General features: G+C 32.4%; 1 protein-coding gene across 1 annotated transcript; it reads right to left on the bottom strand.

Annotated features, from left to right (window-relative positions):
• Positions 1-11,303: 11,303 nt before the first annotated feature.
• On the bottom strand, positions 11,304-13,984 carry LOC138943126 (WD repeat-containing protein 46). The gene is made up of 6 exons (XM_070313667.1): positions 13,870-13,984; positions 12,689-13,410; positions 12,284-12,600; positions 11,879-12,203; positions 11,641-11,754; positions 11,304-11,558 (listed from the first exon to the last, which is right to left on the bottom strand). The coding sequence occupies exons 1-6, from the start codon at positions 13,880-13,882 to the stop codon at positions 11,451-11,453; spliced, it is 1,599 nt and encodes a 532-aa protein (XP_070169768.1). The 5' UTR covers positions 13,883-13,984; the 3' UTR covers positions 11,304-11,450.
• Positions 13,985-18,684: the final 4,700 nt, after the last annotated feature.

Below are 18,684 nucleotides of genomic sequence, written 5' to 3' on the forward strand. Positions count from 1 at the left end.
ATAACAACATTACAATGATTATATTTTTGCCAAATAAAAATATGGAACCTGGGAATTTGGAGTACCTGGATAAAAAGCTTAACTTTGCAGAATTTAAGTCAATTAGAAATGCATACACAAACAAATTTGAGCAAGATATGGAATTATATATACCTAAGTTTACGAGTCAATGTCGTCAAAATATGTCATTATATTTTCATCAGGTAAGTATTGTGTAATCGGCAAAATTTATGTATAACTGATATACGAGAGAAATTTTTGATAATTTCTAGAAATTAAAAGTGATAACTGCTTGTAGATGGGCATAACTACAATGTTCGAAGATAATGCGGATTTTACACATCTCTCAAAAATTCCTCTAAAAGTGAACAATATCGTACAAACTATCTCCGTAACAATTAACGAAGAAAGTTCGGAAGTTCCGAATGGTAACCTATATATGTATCATTTGAATAATAGAAAACTTTAAGCGAATACTATGTGTAAGCATTACAATAAAAAAATTTTTATTGCAGTTGACAGAAGCGAAGTAAGAAGATTGGTAAGTCCACTGCAAGAATTGGTCGTAGATCGTCCATTTCATTATACAATTGAAATACACGGAGAGATAATATTTGTTGGAACCGTGCGAGTACCAGACTTTAGAACATTTATCAGAGATGAATTATAAATTCTATTACATTCTTCTATTTATTGAAAGTTTATATCACACATGTATGTATACACGTTAATTTTTTTTAATTTTATCATATTAACGAAATTAAAATTCAAGTATTAATAAATAAATAATCTGAATCTTGAAAATGTGTTTTAGTCATTTTTTGATAAATTTTTTTTATTGCTTAAAAGTAGCCTAATAAATTTGCACTTATATATATATATATATATGTGTGTGCATTAAATATATACAACAAAATAACTGTATATGCATATACAATCGAACAACTATGTATCTATAATTATACAGGGTGTAATAGAGCACCCGTGTCAGCAGTTTTTTGAGGAAACAACGCATTTTCGTGAAAAATGTTTCACGCAAAAGTTGTAAAGCTCTAAGCGGTACATTATATAATAATATTAGTAACTTTGAATAGAGAGAGAGAGAGAGAGCACCGTCAAGGTCATATAAAAATCACTTTGAATTTTTTAAGTGAAACCCCATATTTTTCATTACTTATTCGTGTAGCTTACCTCGAGAGTTTTCCAAAACATTATAATAAATTATATATATTATATTTTTATGAAGTACTTTTTGAGTTATTTTATATTTTAATCTGACACATATTTTGATATAAAAAGTTAAATATCTCGTCAAATATTTAGTTTTCGATAATCAATTAGTATAAAAAAATAATTGTTTTTAAGAAAATTATTTACAATATATTTTTTTAAACAATTATTTGTTTTTTGTTTTTTTTTTGCAATAATTGATTTGTTTCATTATTCTGTACATAAAAGTATTACGGTAAGATTATCGAAAACTGAATATTTTACGAAATATTTTATTTTTTATATCAAAATATGTTACATTAAAATATAAAATAACTCAAAAAGTAATTGATGAAAAAATACTTTCTTATAGTGTTTTGGAAAGCGCTCGAGGTAAGCTACAAGAATATGTAATAAAAAAATAGAGGGTTCCGTTAAAAAAATTCAACGTGATTTTTATGTGACCTTGACGGTGCTATTTAAAGTTATATTAATATTATTATGTAATGAGCCATTTTTAGAGCTCTACAACTTTTGCATGAAACATTTTTGAAAATGCGTTATTTCCTCAAAAAACTGTTGATACGGGGCCTCTGTTACATCCTGTATAACATAAAAGAGAGAGACATTATATATGCGCTTTTTGATTTGATGCGTTTTATATTAATTGATCTTTTCGCATAAATACATTATGAAAAATATGTCTTAAGATTTAAATGCTATATATATATATCTAGAAATTTGTAAAAACAATTTGCATATTATATATTATTTACTAGGACACTACAAGCTATGCGACAGATATAGAATTTTGATTGAATTAAATTGTAATATCCTATAGATTTTATTGAAAGAGAATCAGAGTTAGTTTCTAGGTTTAATATTGAGTATTTTAGCAAAGAATTTACATTAATTTTAGCTGAATATAAAAAAATTATTTTTTTTTATTAATGTTATATTATTATATTACAAGTTTATTAATTTTTATTTATTTATTTATGCTTTTTTAATTAATATTATTAAGTTAGTAATAATTTTTATATAAGGAATGTTTTAGGAACGGTGTACAAGAAATTGATTTCTAAAACAAAAGGAAATCTATTCTATATTATAATTTATCTACCATTTTAATCGTATTTTTTTATTTCTAAAGAGTTTTAACGAATAGCAGCGTTAATTAATCTTTCCATAATCATATGATCGCTCAGTTGAAGATATATACTCTCTCTCTCTCTCTCTCTCTCTCTCTCTCTCTCTCTCTCTCTCTCTCTCTCTCTCTCTCTCTCTCTCTCTCTCTCTCTCTCTCTCTCTCTCTCTCTCTCTTTCTATTAGGTTTTCAAAAACATCATACGAAAAATCGCGATACCTTTTGAACTATTGGGGTTTTAACTCTTCAAGCGTTAAAATTTTTTTTTTATGATTCCTGTGATGTTACCCAGAACTATAATTAAAAAGCTGATTAAATGCGATGTTAAAAACAATTATTTCATTATGAATGCGTAGAATATACGTTGTAAATTTTATGTAATTATCGGTGTTACTTTTATTTAAATCAGATGATTAAAATCATTCTGACAAAACCAAATGCTTTATTGTCGAGATTTGAGACAAATGTTTCAAATAAAAGTTGTAAGGTTCTAAATAGGGGATCCTCGTCTAATTTGCTAAAAATAAAATAATTTTTGAGAATTTTTTTGGAAAAAATAGTTCAATGAATTTTGTTGAAACTTTCAGAATATTTTCGCTAAATATATATTTCGCTCGTCCAATAGTGATTTCTAGCATTTCTATAATTTTTAATATGACATAATAGCCTTCATTGAAAACACCAGCAGTTATAAAAGACGCGATCTTTGACTCTGAAAAGAAGCGATGGCAAAATTGAAAGAATGATAGGAATAGTGCAATTTTTAGCAAGACAATGTTTAGCTTTTAGAGGTGAAAACGACAAATTATATCAACCAAATAATGAAAACTTTTTAAAAACTGTAGAAATATTAGCAAAATTTGATACAATAATTTTTGAACACGTTACGAACATTAAATTCAAGAATTAAAGAAACACATGCCCTATTACATAAAAATATATTTCAAAACGAAATTATATTTGAATTAGCAAGCACAATAAAAACATAAATTTAAAAATTAGTAAGATAAGCTAAATATTTCTCTGTAATTTTAAACTATAGTTGACCAGACATTAATCATATTGAACAAATATTCTTCTATAATCTATAAAAATTGTCGATATTACAGATAATAATGTTACAGTGCAAGAATTGTTTTTAGGATTTTATTCAGTATTAAATACAACTGACGAAAGTTTGTATAATTATTTTGTATATAATATTTTTATATGTATTATACATATGAAAAATTATAATTTAAACATTCAAAATATTCGCGAACAAAGCTACGATAATGAATATACATCAAATATATGCGGTGAACATGCTACCGGTAGGATAAAATCGGGTACTTTGATTTCTCCATAAAATCTTGTTATCTTTGGTAAACATTTTTTTTTTTTTTTTTTGCAACTAGCCTTATTTTCTTATAGCTCAAGATTCACTAAAAACTACTAACGGTCGGCAAAATTTTTTTGTCTCTTAGATTTTTTGTAGAAAGACAAATCCAAAAAAGTATCCGGTTTTATCCTACTTTCTCTTACATTGTATATACGCATGTATATAAAGGGACGTCCAAATATTTTGTAAATATTTTTAAAAAAATGCTCTAAACAAAAAAAAATTGTAATGTTTCAAGTGATGCATAATAGTATTATTTTGACTTTGGCTTACTTTGAAGATTCTGTAAAAATCACTTTGGATTTTTAAAATAGAAACTTTCATTTTTTATATTCTAACTGAAGAGTGATATTATAGCATATTTTAAAATAGTGTAATTAAACTCTCTTTTGTTAAGAACTTTCTAAGTTATGAAATGCGAAGTTACGATATCTACCGTCAGAATAAGGGTGATTCGAGATATTATGTCATATATATATAAAAACACTGTACGATTAGATTTACTTTTAATATTCTTTGTGTATATAGGTTTGCGTATGTCCATACATACATGTATATATATTGTAGGATGTCAAAGGTTAAAACTTTGTAATTCATCACTTCTATAGTATTTAACGATTCCAAACTTTTCATCCATATGATTTTATTTCTCTACAAATATATCTATGTACAAAATGTGATCAAAAAATACCATGAATGCTACTACAGCACGCTATATAGTTGAAAGAAGGGAGACTTATGTATTCCTCTAAGACCTAATTTAAAACTCTCATTACAATACAGTGAGACCTCAGAATGATGCACTGTACAGAGCTTTGGCGCTATAACGAGAGGTTACTCCCGCCAAATTCAGAGCCGCAGCGGCCGCGCCAGATTTACACGAATGTCCTTTCAAGTACACCATCGTTGGAAGAAGAGACTTCTTTTTTATTCTTGAAACAAAAGTATTAAATATTTTAAACAATGTCAAATCATACTTTTAATTCACATAGTTTATATAGTATATTATGCAATATTGGTTTTAGCATTTAAAATCTTAATCTTATTAAATAGTAAATCTTATCTTTATTAAAATCTTTTTCTTATATTTCCCCAGACAGCACAAGGATGTCCTTAGGACGTCCAAAGGGCATCCAGGACATACATGTAGGATATCCTCAGGATATCCCATTGTAATCCTCAGATCTCCTCTGGATGTCCTGAGGAAGAGTAAATGATAGCCGTATATTAACCTCTGGAGAATCCAGGGAGATCCTGTGGAACATCCTAAGGATTTTTATAGGATATGTTGGGGATATTTTTCGTATGTTTCAAGGAGCAAATTTTAAAATTTAAATATAAATTAAAATTATGTTTTGTTATTTACTGCCAAAATTAAAAATCTAATATTAAAAATAGTTCACCGTTCTTTAATATTTGAGGCTTTTGTGCTGCACATGATTAATTTAGGTTTGGCTCCCGGGTTTGAGTTGTGTAATATTGTCTAAACAATCCAATATCTGAATTCTCTATGTTGGGATTGCATCAGAAATTGAACTGATAGAAAATAATTACACTTGTAATTTCCTGTCAGTTGCTCTTTGCAAGCTTTATAATTCTCATGACCAAATCTCAAATACGAGTTCGCGTGTCGCATAGCGGTAAACAAACGAACTAGCGGTTGAATACTATTGTTTGTAAAGTTTTTGGAATGTTGCGAACAGTAACATTTCTCATGAAATATTAAATAAATAATAATTTTGGATATATGAAAATGTGCGCATCAAATTCAATTATTAATATTAAACGAAATTAACGTTAACAATTAATTGCACATGTATATGTCCTCTGGAAATCCAAAAGACATCCAATATAATAGACAAGGCAGATATATCCTACAAACATCCAGGGGTTATCCAGTGGACATTTATAGGACATTAATACTTATTATAATACTTAAGATTTCTAAATTATATTAAATAGCCGACACAACTAAAAATAATTATGTATGCATATTAAATTTTTATAAATATATTTATAATAATATCTTAAAACATCCTACAAATGTCCTGAACCGTCCTGGACATATTCAGGATGATCCTGAGGATGTTTTGTGCTGTCTGGGTCGTATAGTGCTACATATTTTAAACTATAACTAAAAATCCGAAAACATGAAAAAATTTCTTACTCCTTTTGGGATTTAGATATATCTTTGTACAACATACATGAAATTGATTTCTGAAACGTGCTACCCAGAACTCTGAATAAAAAGTCGAATTTGCAAAAAAATTTAATTTTCGCGAAACTTCGATATATTTGTACACATCATACAAAAAATTGTAATTTTTGAAACACGGAAATCGATTCTATTATAATTATTGTTAATGTTTAATTTCGAGATATCGTCAGTAGATAAATTAATAGACGCGTGTTTACACGACCAAATTGGCAATTTATTGTTCGATTGTTACATCACAACGTTTCGACCATATGGTTTTGGTCCTTATCAAGTGAACTGTGTTGTAGTTAAAAAGTTGAAAGAAAAAAATCGATATGTCATAATGACACTGTATCAACCTTTCAGTTTGAGATACTGAGAAAGACTGTTTAAACGAAAAATCGCGATATCTCTTGTAATATTGGTTTCAGTGTTAAAATGTTAAGAGTTTTTTTTATACAGCGTGGAATGCTACTCAGAACACTAAATAAGAAGCTCGGTGATAGAGATACTGTCTAATATATATATCTTCTTCTTCGAGTCCTTGTATTTTTATAGTTTATCAAATTCCTTTGTCTCAGAATCGTATCTCAGCATCTGTTGCGCTTCCTTTTTCTTGTGATGTCCATCAGAATATCTTCCGCGGTTATTTGTCCCCAGGCATTCTTCAAAAATGTTCAAACTACTAAAACTCCTTTTTCTCTCAATTATTGTCTTTTTCACTTTCATTTAATTTAAAAATATTAATATAAAAAATATTACTACAGTATTTCTCTTAGTCTGACTCTTTCCTCTCGACTTGTCCGGCATGAGTAATTCTATCAGTAACTATGTTATCGCCGGCGTAGCTCTTACATTAGAGTATTCATACCTCCTCATTCAGCAAACGCCTTCATTGCTAAATATGCTCTTCGAAGTTTATTAAACATCGTTACACAATATTTATGAACGTTAATTATTCATTGATAATAGTAAATTAAACATGATAATAAAATATAAAATAATAATATGAAATTATACAGATCATTGAAAGTGTAGCTCTTTTTAAAATAATGATGAGTATCTTCACAGAAGAAGATAAATCGTAAATACAATGCAGCAAATAAATAATAATGGTTCGGCAAAAGTGCTTAATTTAAATAATTTATCGATTATTTGATTTCAGTTATTACGATTTATAATGATTGCCAATCATAAATACGCAAATGCGTTATGTATCACTCGATTCGAATCACGAATGACGCAAATGTTGCAGTTCATCAAGAATACTGTGCCCGAGTAGTGGGCCCCCGGGAACACGCATAGAATATATGTATATAAAATTGATAAAAAACGGTTATTATAATTACAGTTTTTCATTAAATAAAAAATATAGAAAATATATATGATCTGTTAAAACTTGGCGCATGAATAGTGACAAAACTAAAGATTTATAATTCAGCAATTTCCTGGTTGTCTTTTCTACTAACAATAAGTTATATTAAGAGGAACTACAGAGGAAAACTGATAACATTTATATTATTGTTCGATACAACCGAATATATACATGTCAGTTCACAGCGTCATCATTGGCTTTCATGGAAAAAAATGGACATTTAGTAATCAAAAGTTTTATAATTTGATGATATGTAAGATGCGTCGTGATTAATTATAAAGAGAAATTTTGAACAGCTGGAAGAGATCTCAGATTGATGTACTAAACACATTTTAAAAAAATGATATATAAATATAAGAAAGCATCGATTTGATTAGCACATTAGAATTATACAGAATATCGATAGAATCACTATTCATAGCTGAGCCGCCAAGGATTGCGCGGAAACTGTTTGAGCTCGCAAGCATTTACAAAAAAAAAGAACAAAATTATTATGTCAAAATCGATATTATGTGTTTTAGTGAAAGTGTTAATGTTAGCGAAAGCGGGTATTCTGTCAAACTATCCGGATTCAGACTTCTTACAGACAAAAGACTGCTTTGTTGAATAAAATTAAATGTTATTATAGCTAATAGTTTGGATAACTAAAACTGTATATGATAATAAAATATATAGACTGTATAATAATAAAATAAAACTATATAACATAAAACACTAGAAGAGTATATGTGATATTTTGATAAAAGGGGATGTATAAATCTTGTAAATTTTGTTTATAAGTGGATGGTTTATAGTACAAAATTAAGCTTATATAATTAAAATAATGTATTAAAACTTGACTGTATTATCTTTGTATCTCTCTTTCTCTGCTTTTTTAAAAATAAATATTTTTAGCCTCCATATGAGATTTTCTGTTTATTCTCCACTATATTAATATATACATATGATGATACTTGAACTTTTTTGTGTGATTTTTCTTCAATTTCTAAGATCTTTTTATTTTTTTAAATATTTATAAGCATTTATTAATAAGATTTGTACTAAATTAGTTTTTATTTAACAAAATTAATTTAGAAAGTCAGCACACTTTTTTATGTTAAGGATAATTATATATGTATATATGTATATATTTTGTATTGTATCCTTTATTCATCCCCTATGGGGTTAGAAGGCGTTTTCCCGGAACGTACCCAAACCTTTACATTTCTTACAAATTCCTTTATTCCATCCTTTACCCGACCTGGCCCTTTGCGACCTTACATACTTTCCTCTCTCCCCTTCCTCGCCCTACCATCTCACTTCCACTTCCCCTCTTCCCACCTTCCCTTCTCTCCCCCCTATCTTCCCTTTTCTCTCTCTCCTCTTCTTCCCATCCTCCTTTCCCTTTCCACTTCCTCTCTCTTATTCCTCTCTCTTCATCCTCCATCTCTCCATCTCTCCTTCCTCTCGTCCCATGTCCCATGTTCCTTCCCGTCTATCCAAATCCTTCTGTTACTTACCAACACGCTTCTTCCGTACCCTCTTTCCCTCTTCGCTTTTTCTACCATCCTCCATCTCATTCTTCTCTCCTCCATCGTTAAGTCCTCGTCCATGCCTATCTTCCACACTCTCCTTATCTCACTCCTTTTCTCCAGTATCTCGTCCTTATCTTCTTCTTCATCCATTTCCACTATTAATATCTTTTTCCCCCCTCCCCTATTCTTGATCCACTACCTCTCTCATTTTTACCCTTCTCCCCAATACCTCCTCCATTACTTCTACCATAACCTCCCTTCTCTCCTCCGGCTTTTTCCCTTCCACGCCTCTCCAAACTACCTTTCTTTTCCTTCTTTCTTCTAGTCCTCCTCTTATCCCTTCTTCCTCTTTTCTTCTCTCTTCTATGTCCTTTCCTTCTCTCCTACTCACCTTCTCTTCCTTCGCTTTTCTTTCCTTCCTCACCTCACTCCATTCTTCTTTTCCTCCATTCCTCTCTTCTTCTCTCTCCTCCAATCTTCTCCTCCTTGTTCTCTTCCTCTCCTCGTAATCTGGGTAGCTTCCTGCTTTTTGAAAGCGAGAAAATTAGAGTATGAAGGAGACCTCTTGAAAGCCGAGGGAAGTCCGCGTCTAAGATCAACCGCCGCCTGGCAGGAATCATTCCACCAGGGAGCCGGCAAAGTGGTTCGTTTTTTATGGTGTCGAGAGGGTTCCCCAGAGAAACTCTTCCCTGCTTTCCGAGACAGACAACTCTTCAAATGGCGGGTAAAAATCTCATATCTATTTTCCGCGTTCAACGCAGGATTGTTTAAGGATTCATTGAAGCTCTCGGCGAATTGCTCCCTCTCTGCCGCAGTCAGTCTAATCCTATGGGAGAAAAATTTTCTCTTTATGATATGGCAGTTAAATCTTATTTCTGTCGGAAAGTGGTCACTAAGATGGTTGTCGTCGAGCACGAGTCGATAACAGAGGAGGACACAAAGCAAGATCTATCGCCGACTTCGCCTGACCCGACCGAGTCAAGAAAGTGGGGGACCCGTTATTTATGCAAGTAAAGGACGCGGACAGGGCCGAAGAGAGAAGCCCTCCTTATCAGACCGGCCACACTCCCACTCCCGGTGATGGGCATTAAAATCTCCCACCAGAATAGCACGAGGAAAAGAGTCGCAGAAGGTGAATAGGGAGTCATACTCACGGTCAGAGAGGTGCTTATGCGGGTGTCTATATATTGAGACGACAATCAGATCAAGATTATCGAAATGAATAGTGACTGCCATGCACTCCAAACCACCGCAAAACCGGTCACCAACCTCCACAAGAGTGTACGGAACAGACCTGCGAACGGCCAGAAGCAAGCCTCTGCCATTTCGCGATCCAGAGTCCATCCGGAACGCATTAAAATTAGGAATATTCAAATAGGAGTCGGGGTTGAGCCAGGTCTTGGACAGGGCTAAAACATCAAACTCCTGGAACAGGGTGTAGGAAGGATCAATCTTATTCAGCAGAGAGTGACAATTCCACTGAAAGATCCTAAGAGGATGATGCTGAGATAGATGACCTCATGCCGAACTAGATATTTGAGGGCAAAGGATTAGAGGCTGAGTCTCGCGAATTCAATGATTGGAGGAGAGAGCTAAGAAACTCGGCAATAGAGTCATATAGGCCCAACAGCCGGAGGATAGGAGCAAGTTTCTCCATCAGGACATTAAAGAGATTAAAGAGTTGGTCACACAATTCTGGATTGGGATTAGGATTAAAATTAGACGGATGGGAGAGAGGAAGATACGGGGCAGAGGATTGAGAACGGTGAAAATCCACCTTCCCATTCGCATAGGAAGGCAGCCTTCCATGGGGGGATATGAGGAGGGAGTTGTGATTAGGGGAAGGGCTGAAAATTCTTTGAGATTTATTTTTTTTGTTGGAAGGAGCCAGGGTGAGAAGAGGTGCTATCATTATTGTTATTATTATCTTTAATGTAACTTTTTTGGATAGGATAGGATAGAGATGGAATATGTTTTTACAAGAAAATAATTGGTTCTTTTTGCTAATATATCATAAAAAGATTAATTATACAAGTGGAGCGATCGCGAATATCATAATAGAGCAAGCGAGGTGCAATTATTCTACCAAAAAATCAACACGAAACATTGATTAAACTCTTTGAGATATAGTTATAAACAATAGAGCTGTCATATTGTTTGAATATTCTCGCCGGTGGCTGCTGAGCTATATAGTTCCGATAGGCGGCCGATAAGTGGCGACGGCGTCGATTGGAAAATGAGTAGTTTATTAATTTTCGATAAAAATGCAATAAATTATGAATATAATGATGGAGCAATATGGAGCAATTAAGGAGCAATCGTTTCATGCTGGATATAGTTGCAAAAAACTATTGGAAATATATTTTTGAGTGAAAATGATAAATTTTGTAAATATTCCAAAAATTATTAATTTTAAAAGGGGACCAATTGTGGATTCTGACGGAACAATTAAGGAGCAATCGTTTGACCTATTAATTATTAAAAAATATGTATTCCAGCGCCAACTTATTTCCGGTCAAATGACATTCCGCATATTATAAAATATTAAAAATATATACAAGAGTTTTATATATTTAAATATTATAAATATTATAATTAATTAAAATTAAATCCTATTAGAATTTATTTTATTTTTTCGGAAGAAATCTATTTAATACACCATAATCTTTGTCTTGATTTTCGGTTTTTTTCGGAGCCGCTTCTTTATGTGTTTCACAAAATGTTCCAATCATTTCCTAAAAATAATAACAATTTATATTATTGATGACAAACTAATATGAAATTAGAAATAATTCAAAATATATGACAAGTTCTTACCCGACGACTTAATTCTTTCAGTATCTTTTTAGTTTTTATTATTTTCGCGGTGCCACCTTTTCCCTTAGCTTTCGTTTTTCGGGATTCAAAGTTTATTGGTTTCGGTTTAACAAACTAAAAAAAAAAAAAAAATAATAATAATTGTTAGGCAAAAAATAATTGTTATGGCACATTCATTAGCATAATCATAAGATTACAAAATAATCCATATTGTAAAATATTTTTGCTTCTCATTTACCAAAAGTTTTTTCTTTGATTCCATTTTCTCTTTATAAGTAGGTACATCAACTTCAAGTATCTCAGTTGATTCAAGAGTGATTAATTCTGGTTGTATCTTTTCCAAAAGTGCTTTTACTTCCGCTTCCCGTCTTTGATTTTTAGTTTGGAATGGATTAATTTCGTGTGCATCATAATTTGCTTCCGCACTTCCTGGCACGAGGAGCGATGAAAACTCATTTGCCGTAGAAATTCCCAACACATCTTCATATGGGCAAAATTTAACACAGCCTACATTGCGAGCAGTCTTGTGTCGCAAATATGGCTTAAAATCACCGAATGATTCCCTGACAAATATAAATTTGGACAATAACATACATAACTTCTTGATTATATTAAACACTCATTTCTCTCAACAATAAATTACCTAAAAACTTCTACTACATTGCCCATAGCAAGCGCGAGCAAGCCACGTTGACTATAAGACATACGATGAGCGGGAGAACAAAGATGCATGTGACTCACTGGCCCTGTCAATTGCCTAATATCCCATATCTTCACAGATTTATCTACACAACTGGTTGCCATATAAGTCCCATATGGATGAATAGCGCATGTCATGATTGACTGATGATGGCAAAGCATTTTCGCCAATGGCTTAGTAGAGTTTGGAGACCACATAGACACTATTCCTTTCGTATCACCCACACATAATACTGCATTATTTGGATTCTGTGTCATCACCTACCATAAATTAAAAATCACATGGATAAATACTTAAAATATAATCATAAGTAGCTTAAAAAAATTAACAACTTTTCACGAAACTTACAGATATTCTGCCCAAATGTGAATTATAACGAGCAACAAGCTTGCCCATAGACACATCCAACCAAGCCATATGACCGTCTTTCGATCCACTGGCAAGCAAGAAGTGATATGGCAAAAATTCCAATTTTGTCACACCATTCATTCTTTTCAAACAATGTAACTCTATTCCCTGATTGTCATAAATATAAACCCAATCCTTTTGCGCTACAGCAAACATAGTTTCTAGATGCAGCCATGTAACATCATGTACAGACTCCATCACATTTATTTCACAAGCCAACTTTTTTGTTACCCAGTCGAAAGCTGCCACATGACCTTGTTTTCCACCCAAAAGTAAATGTCTGCCATTTCTGGTATATCTAAAGCAATATGGACCAAACTGCAAATCTAATTTGAATCGTTTGGCTGCACTTGTTATGTCCACATTGTTTGCAATTTGCTTTTGCCGATATTCAGTAGTTATTTCTTCATCATCAGCTTCCAAATAGCCATGCTCTTCTGTCAGTAGTAATTCTGCCCGAGCAGAAGCTTCTACCTGTTCCTCTATAATCTGCTCTTTCCGCTGTAATTTCTTTCTAACAATTTTATTTTTAATCACATTTGTTTTTTTTTTTAAGTCAAGCCCAGGACCTTTAGAGTATTTTGCTAATATTTGTTTATCAATTGGTGCCTTTCCGGGGAATTTTTTATCAATTAGCCTTCTTCCTCGATAATTTTTACCAGCTAGAAATGAAATTAATATAATTTAATACAACAATTCACACTTGTCTTATTATCCATATATATGATAAATTTTAGTATTCTAAAGGCGCGTTCCACTTAACGATCGCAACGTTTACGGTATCATTTTATTCTTGTTGTTCACAGAAAATTAAACAAAGACACATGATGCTTGCGAGCATTGCGACCATTAAGTGGTACGTGCATCATATTATATATAGATTTTTCAAAATTATTTGTAAAACAAATAATTATCTCTCCTCTCTCCCGTTTCGGTATTACACATCTTGAATAACAATATAAAAAAGTTGGCATTCTATAAATTTATTACCCGTTTTTTATTGTAATATGCATGTGATTTAACCTAACTTAATCTATAATCTATATATATACATATATTATTTATAGTATCGAAAAGTGAAGAAAAAATATAAAACCGAAAGATAATGTCAATGTTCATACCTGATCTCTTCATTATGATTTTTATTAAATCACGTATTTTTATATTATATTTTCAAGTATTTTATGGAAAAAAACATCGAAATAACCTCTCTGAACAACAATGCCCATAGACGTATGAAATATCTGGACAGAGCCATGATGTAAGAATATAAGGTATATCTATAACATAGTATAGCGGCGAGCACACACTTTTGCATAAGCGCATAATCAGAAACATAAGGAATTTGATTGGTCAATTTCCTTATGCATAAGGAAACGGACCAATCAATTTCCTTATGTCTATAATTATGCGCTTATGTAAAAGTGTGTGCTCCCCGCTTATGGGCTATCGCACACAAATTGACATATACATAGCATAAGATCGTCTGGACCAATGAGCATCGAAATAAAATCGCCATATTGATTTACATAGCGTGCTCATTGGTCCAGACGGTTTATGCTATACATATGCAATTATGTCAATTTATGTGCGATAGCCTTAAGCTGGCCACACACACTTTCTGTAAGACGTAACAATAAAGTTTCGACCAATCGTTGCTCGATTCGACTACGAACGGATGAATATCTAATATATAAAGGACATCTTAAAGGTAGATATAGTGATAAAAAAAGCAAACAGAATAGAATTGAATGGAAATAGAAATTTAGTAATAGCAGAGATAGACAGATGGGAGCAAAAAAGAGAGATTATGAGTAAGAAGAAAGAGCTGAGGAGGGGTATAATAATAGAAGATAATTTAACAAGAAAAGAAAAGGAGATCCAACAAAAATTAAGAGAAATGGCAAGAGAAGGAAAAGAAAAAGGAGACAATAATATAAAAATTGGATACAAAAAAAATTTACTTGAAGGATAAATGGTACAGATGGAACGAGAAAGAAGAGAAACTGAAGGAAGAATGAAGAGATAGAAGAGAATGAGTACACGATAAAAAAGATGGAGAGGAGATAGAGAACGGTGAAAAAGGTTTAAAAATTTGTTTCTGGAATATTGCAGGAATAATGAACAAATGTGAAGAAAGATGGAAATATTTGGAAGAATTTGACATTATAGGCTTAACAGAAACGTGAGTGGAGAAAGGAACAGTAATAGATTATCTAATAAATATGAATGGAAGTGCATACCGGCAACAAGAGAGAATATAAGAGGAAGAGCGAGAGGAGGAATTATTATATAACAGCAATTAGTAAAGATCTGAAAGGAGTAAAAGTAAGAGAAATAAATAAAGGAGCAATGGAGACAAATTTAATATATAACAAGAACAGGTGGAAGTGATTACGTTATATAGCCAAAATATTGAAGAAACATTAGAGAATATAATGGAAGAAATAAAAAAGAGGAAAAGGAAGAATACTTGATGATAGGAAGAGATTTCAACACGAGAACGGGAGAAGAAGGTGGACCGATAGGAACAGGAGAGAAAAAAGAAGAGGAGTTAAGAAGATCAAAAGATAAAGTAATAAATAAAGAAGGACGAATAATGATAAACAAAATAAAAGAAAGAGGATGGATGATCTTGAATGGAAGCTATGAGAAAGAAGGAAATGGACATATATTGGAGAAATGGGATCATTGGTCACAGATTACGTTATAACGAACGAAAAAGCAATAGAAGAAATTAGGAAGATAGAAGAAGGAAATAGAACAGAGTCGGATCATATATCATTGGAAGTGGAATTAGAAGACATAGAAAGAAGAAACAGGAAAAGGAGCGACAGAATAAAGATTGAAAGAAGTGTATGGACAGAAGAAGGAATAGAGTATTACCACGAAAGATGTGAACATGCACACAGACAGGAAATGGGAAGATATGGAGAGAGATAGAAAATAAAGTAAATAATTCGATATTAATGATTAAGAAAAAGATTATATACCGTGGAAACTAGGAAGGAGAGAATGGCATAGCAAAGAATGGAGAAAGAAAAAAAGAGAGCTAAGGAAAGAACTTAGAAGGATGAAAAAAGGAAAAATCGACCGGGAAGAGTATATTGAAAAAAAGAAGGAGTATAAGATATGGTATGACAATGAAAAAAAGAAACATGAAAAAGAAGAAGAAGAAAAGATAAAACTAATAAGAAGAAGAGGCATGGAAATATATCAACAAATATAAAAAGAAGAGAGAGAGAGAATAGATGAGAATATAGATTTGGAAAGTTGGAATTTGCATTTTATGGAGTTATTAGGAGGAACAAAGGAAAGAAGGATAATGGAAGAGGACAGGAAAAAAGAGGAAGGCATAGGGAAGAACGGACAAAAATTAGAAGAAAACGAAGGAAGAGCTAACGAAACAACTGAAGAGATTAAAGAGAGGAAAAGCACTAGGAAAAAATGGAATAGAAAATGAAGCTTGGAGATTAATGCTGAAAGAGATAGGAGAGTTTTCTTAAAACTATTAAACAAAATATGGAAAGAAGGAGGAATTCCAGAAGAATGGAACAAAGAATTGATCAGTCCAATTTATAAGAAAGGAGAAAAAAGAGACGTAAGGAACTATAGAGGAGTGACATTGATGGATACGGCATATAAAATTTACACGAACATTTTGAATGAGAAATTGAAACAGGAAGTGGAAACAAAATTAGAGGAAGGACAATTTGGATTTAGAGTAGGAAGGGGAACAATTGATGCAATATATCTACTAAATTACATAATTATTAAAGAAATCTCGAAGAAAAAAGGAAAGATTTTTGCAATGTTTATAGACCTTAAGGCTGCATTTGATAAGGTGGACAGAATGAAAATGAGAAAAATGATGAAGAAAGCATCAGGCATAGGAGAACAGCTACGAAGAAGAATTATGGAAACATACAAAGAAACAAAAGGAATAAGGTAAAAGTAGGAAACAGAAGAACAGAGGAGTTTTGGACAGAAAGCGGAGTGAGACAGGGATGCCCTATGAGTCCTACGTTGTTCAATATGTATATCATGGACTTAGAGGCAGAGATGAGGAAGGAACAAACTGGAGGAGTCGTGGTGGGAAAGGAAAAGCTGTAGTCAATTACATATGCGGATGATATAGTTATATTGGCAAAAAGTGAGCAAGAGTTAAAAGAAATGATGAGAAGACTAAAGAAATATATAGAAAGGAAAGGATTGATTTTGAGTACACAAAAGTCAAAAGTGATGGTTTTCGAAAAAGGAAGAGAAAGGGCAGGAAAAAGAGAATGGAAATGGGATGAAGAGAATATAGAAGAGGTGAAGGAAATGAGATATCTGGGATATTGGTTTTAGAACGGATAGTATATCTGGTCACGTAGTCGACGTAGTTAGATAGACAAGAACAGATCTGAGAAGTGATATGTAACTCTCGCAGTCCCACATTTCTGGCCGCCAATCAGCAGAGCCGTGCGTGTTCTAGTATGATATACAGTTCAGTGATAGAGACAGTCTTTTGTTCTAAAGTCAGCCGCGCAGATTTAACTTCTATTGCGGCCTTGATTGAGTACGGACGTGTTTTGACGCGTTGCGCGTATGTCCTTTATTTGGATCTTATTTTTTAGACTTTCTCCTCTTCTAAGAGAATTTTTGTTTTTGTTAACACCTTTGTATTACCACTTAACGCCACTTCCGTATACATTATACGCTAGGTTTTGGCTGTATTGACCCTCGACCGAGGGCAGGTGCCATTTAAGAAAGAAGAAAAAGAAGCCACACAGATTTGTTTGCGCATCGTAAATCGTCAGTTTTAGTGGTCACGTCAATCCCGTTCAACATAAAGAACTTATCTCCATTATTGTGATTACATCTAGTGAAACATAACTTGCAAAACTGTGTTACCGTCTTGCTGATTTCACATTCTGTGCAATAATTGATTTTTATTCTAAAAAAATTGATTATAATTTGTAAAAATTTGAAAAAAATATGTTGGAGACAAAGGTTTTCGATATTATTAATACGCAACCTAAAGACATGACGAACGACTGAAAGGCTGAAAAAGATCAAAGGTGCCGACGCTGTGTGTCCCTATTGTATATAAATATATTAGGTGCTTTTCATTTAGTGACTCGAGTCGACACATGTCTAATGAAATCATAATGTGCGCTTCTTTCAATACCAGTGAACAACAAAGATAGAATGATACTCTATGTCGACTTGAATCACTAAGACCGTTTCTATAATAAGTCGTATGTCGTTAGCCGTAAGCAAATTGACCAACCACAGTCAATTTTTTTTGAAATTATGGACTATGATCGGTCAATCTCCTTACGATTAACGACATACGACTTATTGTAGAACCGGTCTAAATGGAAAGCACCCACTGTGGTCTGATACGGACTTTAGTCCAGATCTACTAATGCGGCGTCTACAATAGAAATTTTAAACCCTAAGCCTTAAGAAATTGATGAATCACAGTCAAGTATGAAAAGAATACTCGATTGTGATTGGTCAATTTCTTAAAGTTTAGGACTTAAAATCTCTATTGTAGACGCCGCATAATAGGTGTAGTAAGCCCTAAGCCTTAAAGGCCGGTATTCATAGTCAGTTCTTACTTCAAGACCGTCTTAAGCCCGTATCAGACTATGCATTGAAGATTGAGATTTAAAATTGAAATTTGATCAATTATTCCAAAGAAATTTTAGTCCTTTTTATTCTGATTAGTCAAATTCTAATTTTTAATCTTCAATTTTCAATTTTTAATGCGTAATCTGATACGGGCCTTAGGCCAGTATTCATAGTCAGTTCTTATATTTAAGACCGTCTTAAGCACAATCTTATGCGGCGTCTACAATAGAGATTTTAAGCCCTAAGCCATAAGAAATTGACCAGTCACAGTCAAGTATGAGAAGAATACTCGACTGTGATTAGTCAATTTCCTA

Source organism: Polyergus mexicanus, unplaced genomic scaffold (genome assembly GCF_030449975.1).
Source record: "Polyergus mexicanus isolate NDT 795.1 unplaced genomic scaffold, iyPolMexi1.0 SCAF_25, whole genome shotgun sequence".
In the NCBI taxonomy this organism is placed as follows: Eukaryota; Metazoa; Arthropoda; class Insecta; order Hymenoptera; family Formicidae; genus Polyergus; species Polyergus mexicanus.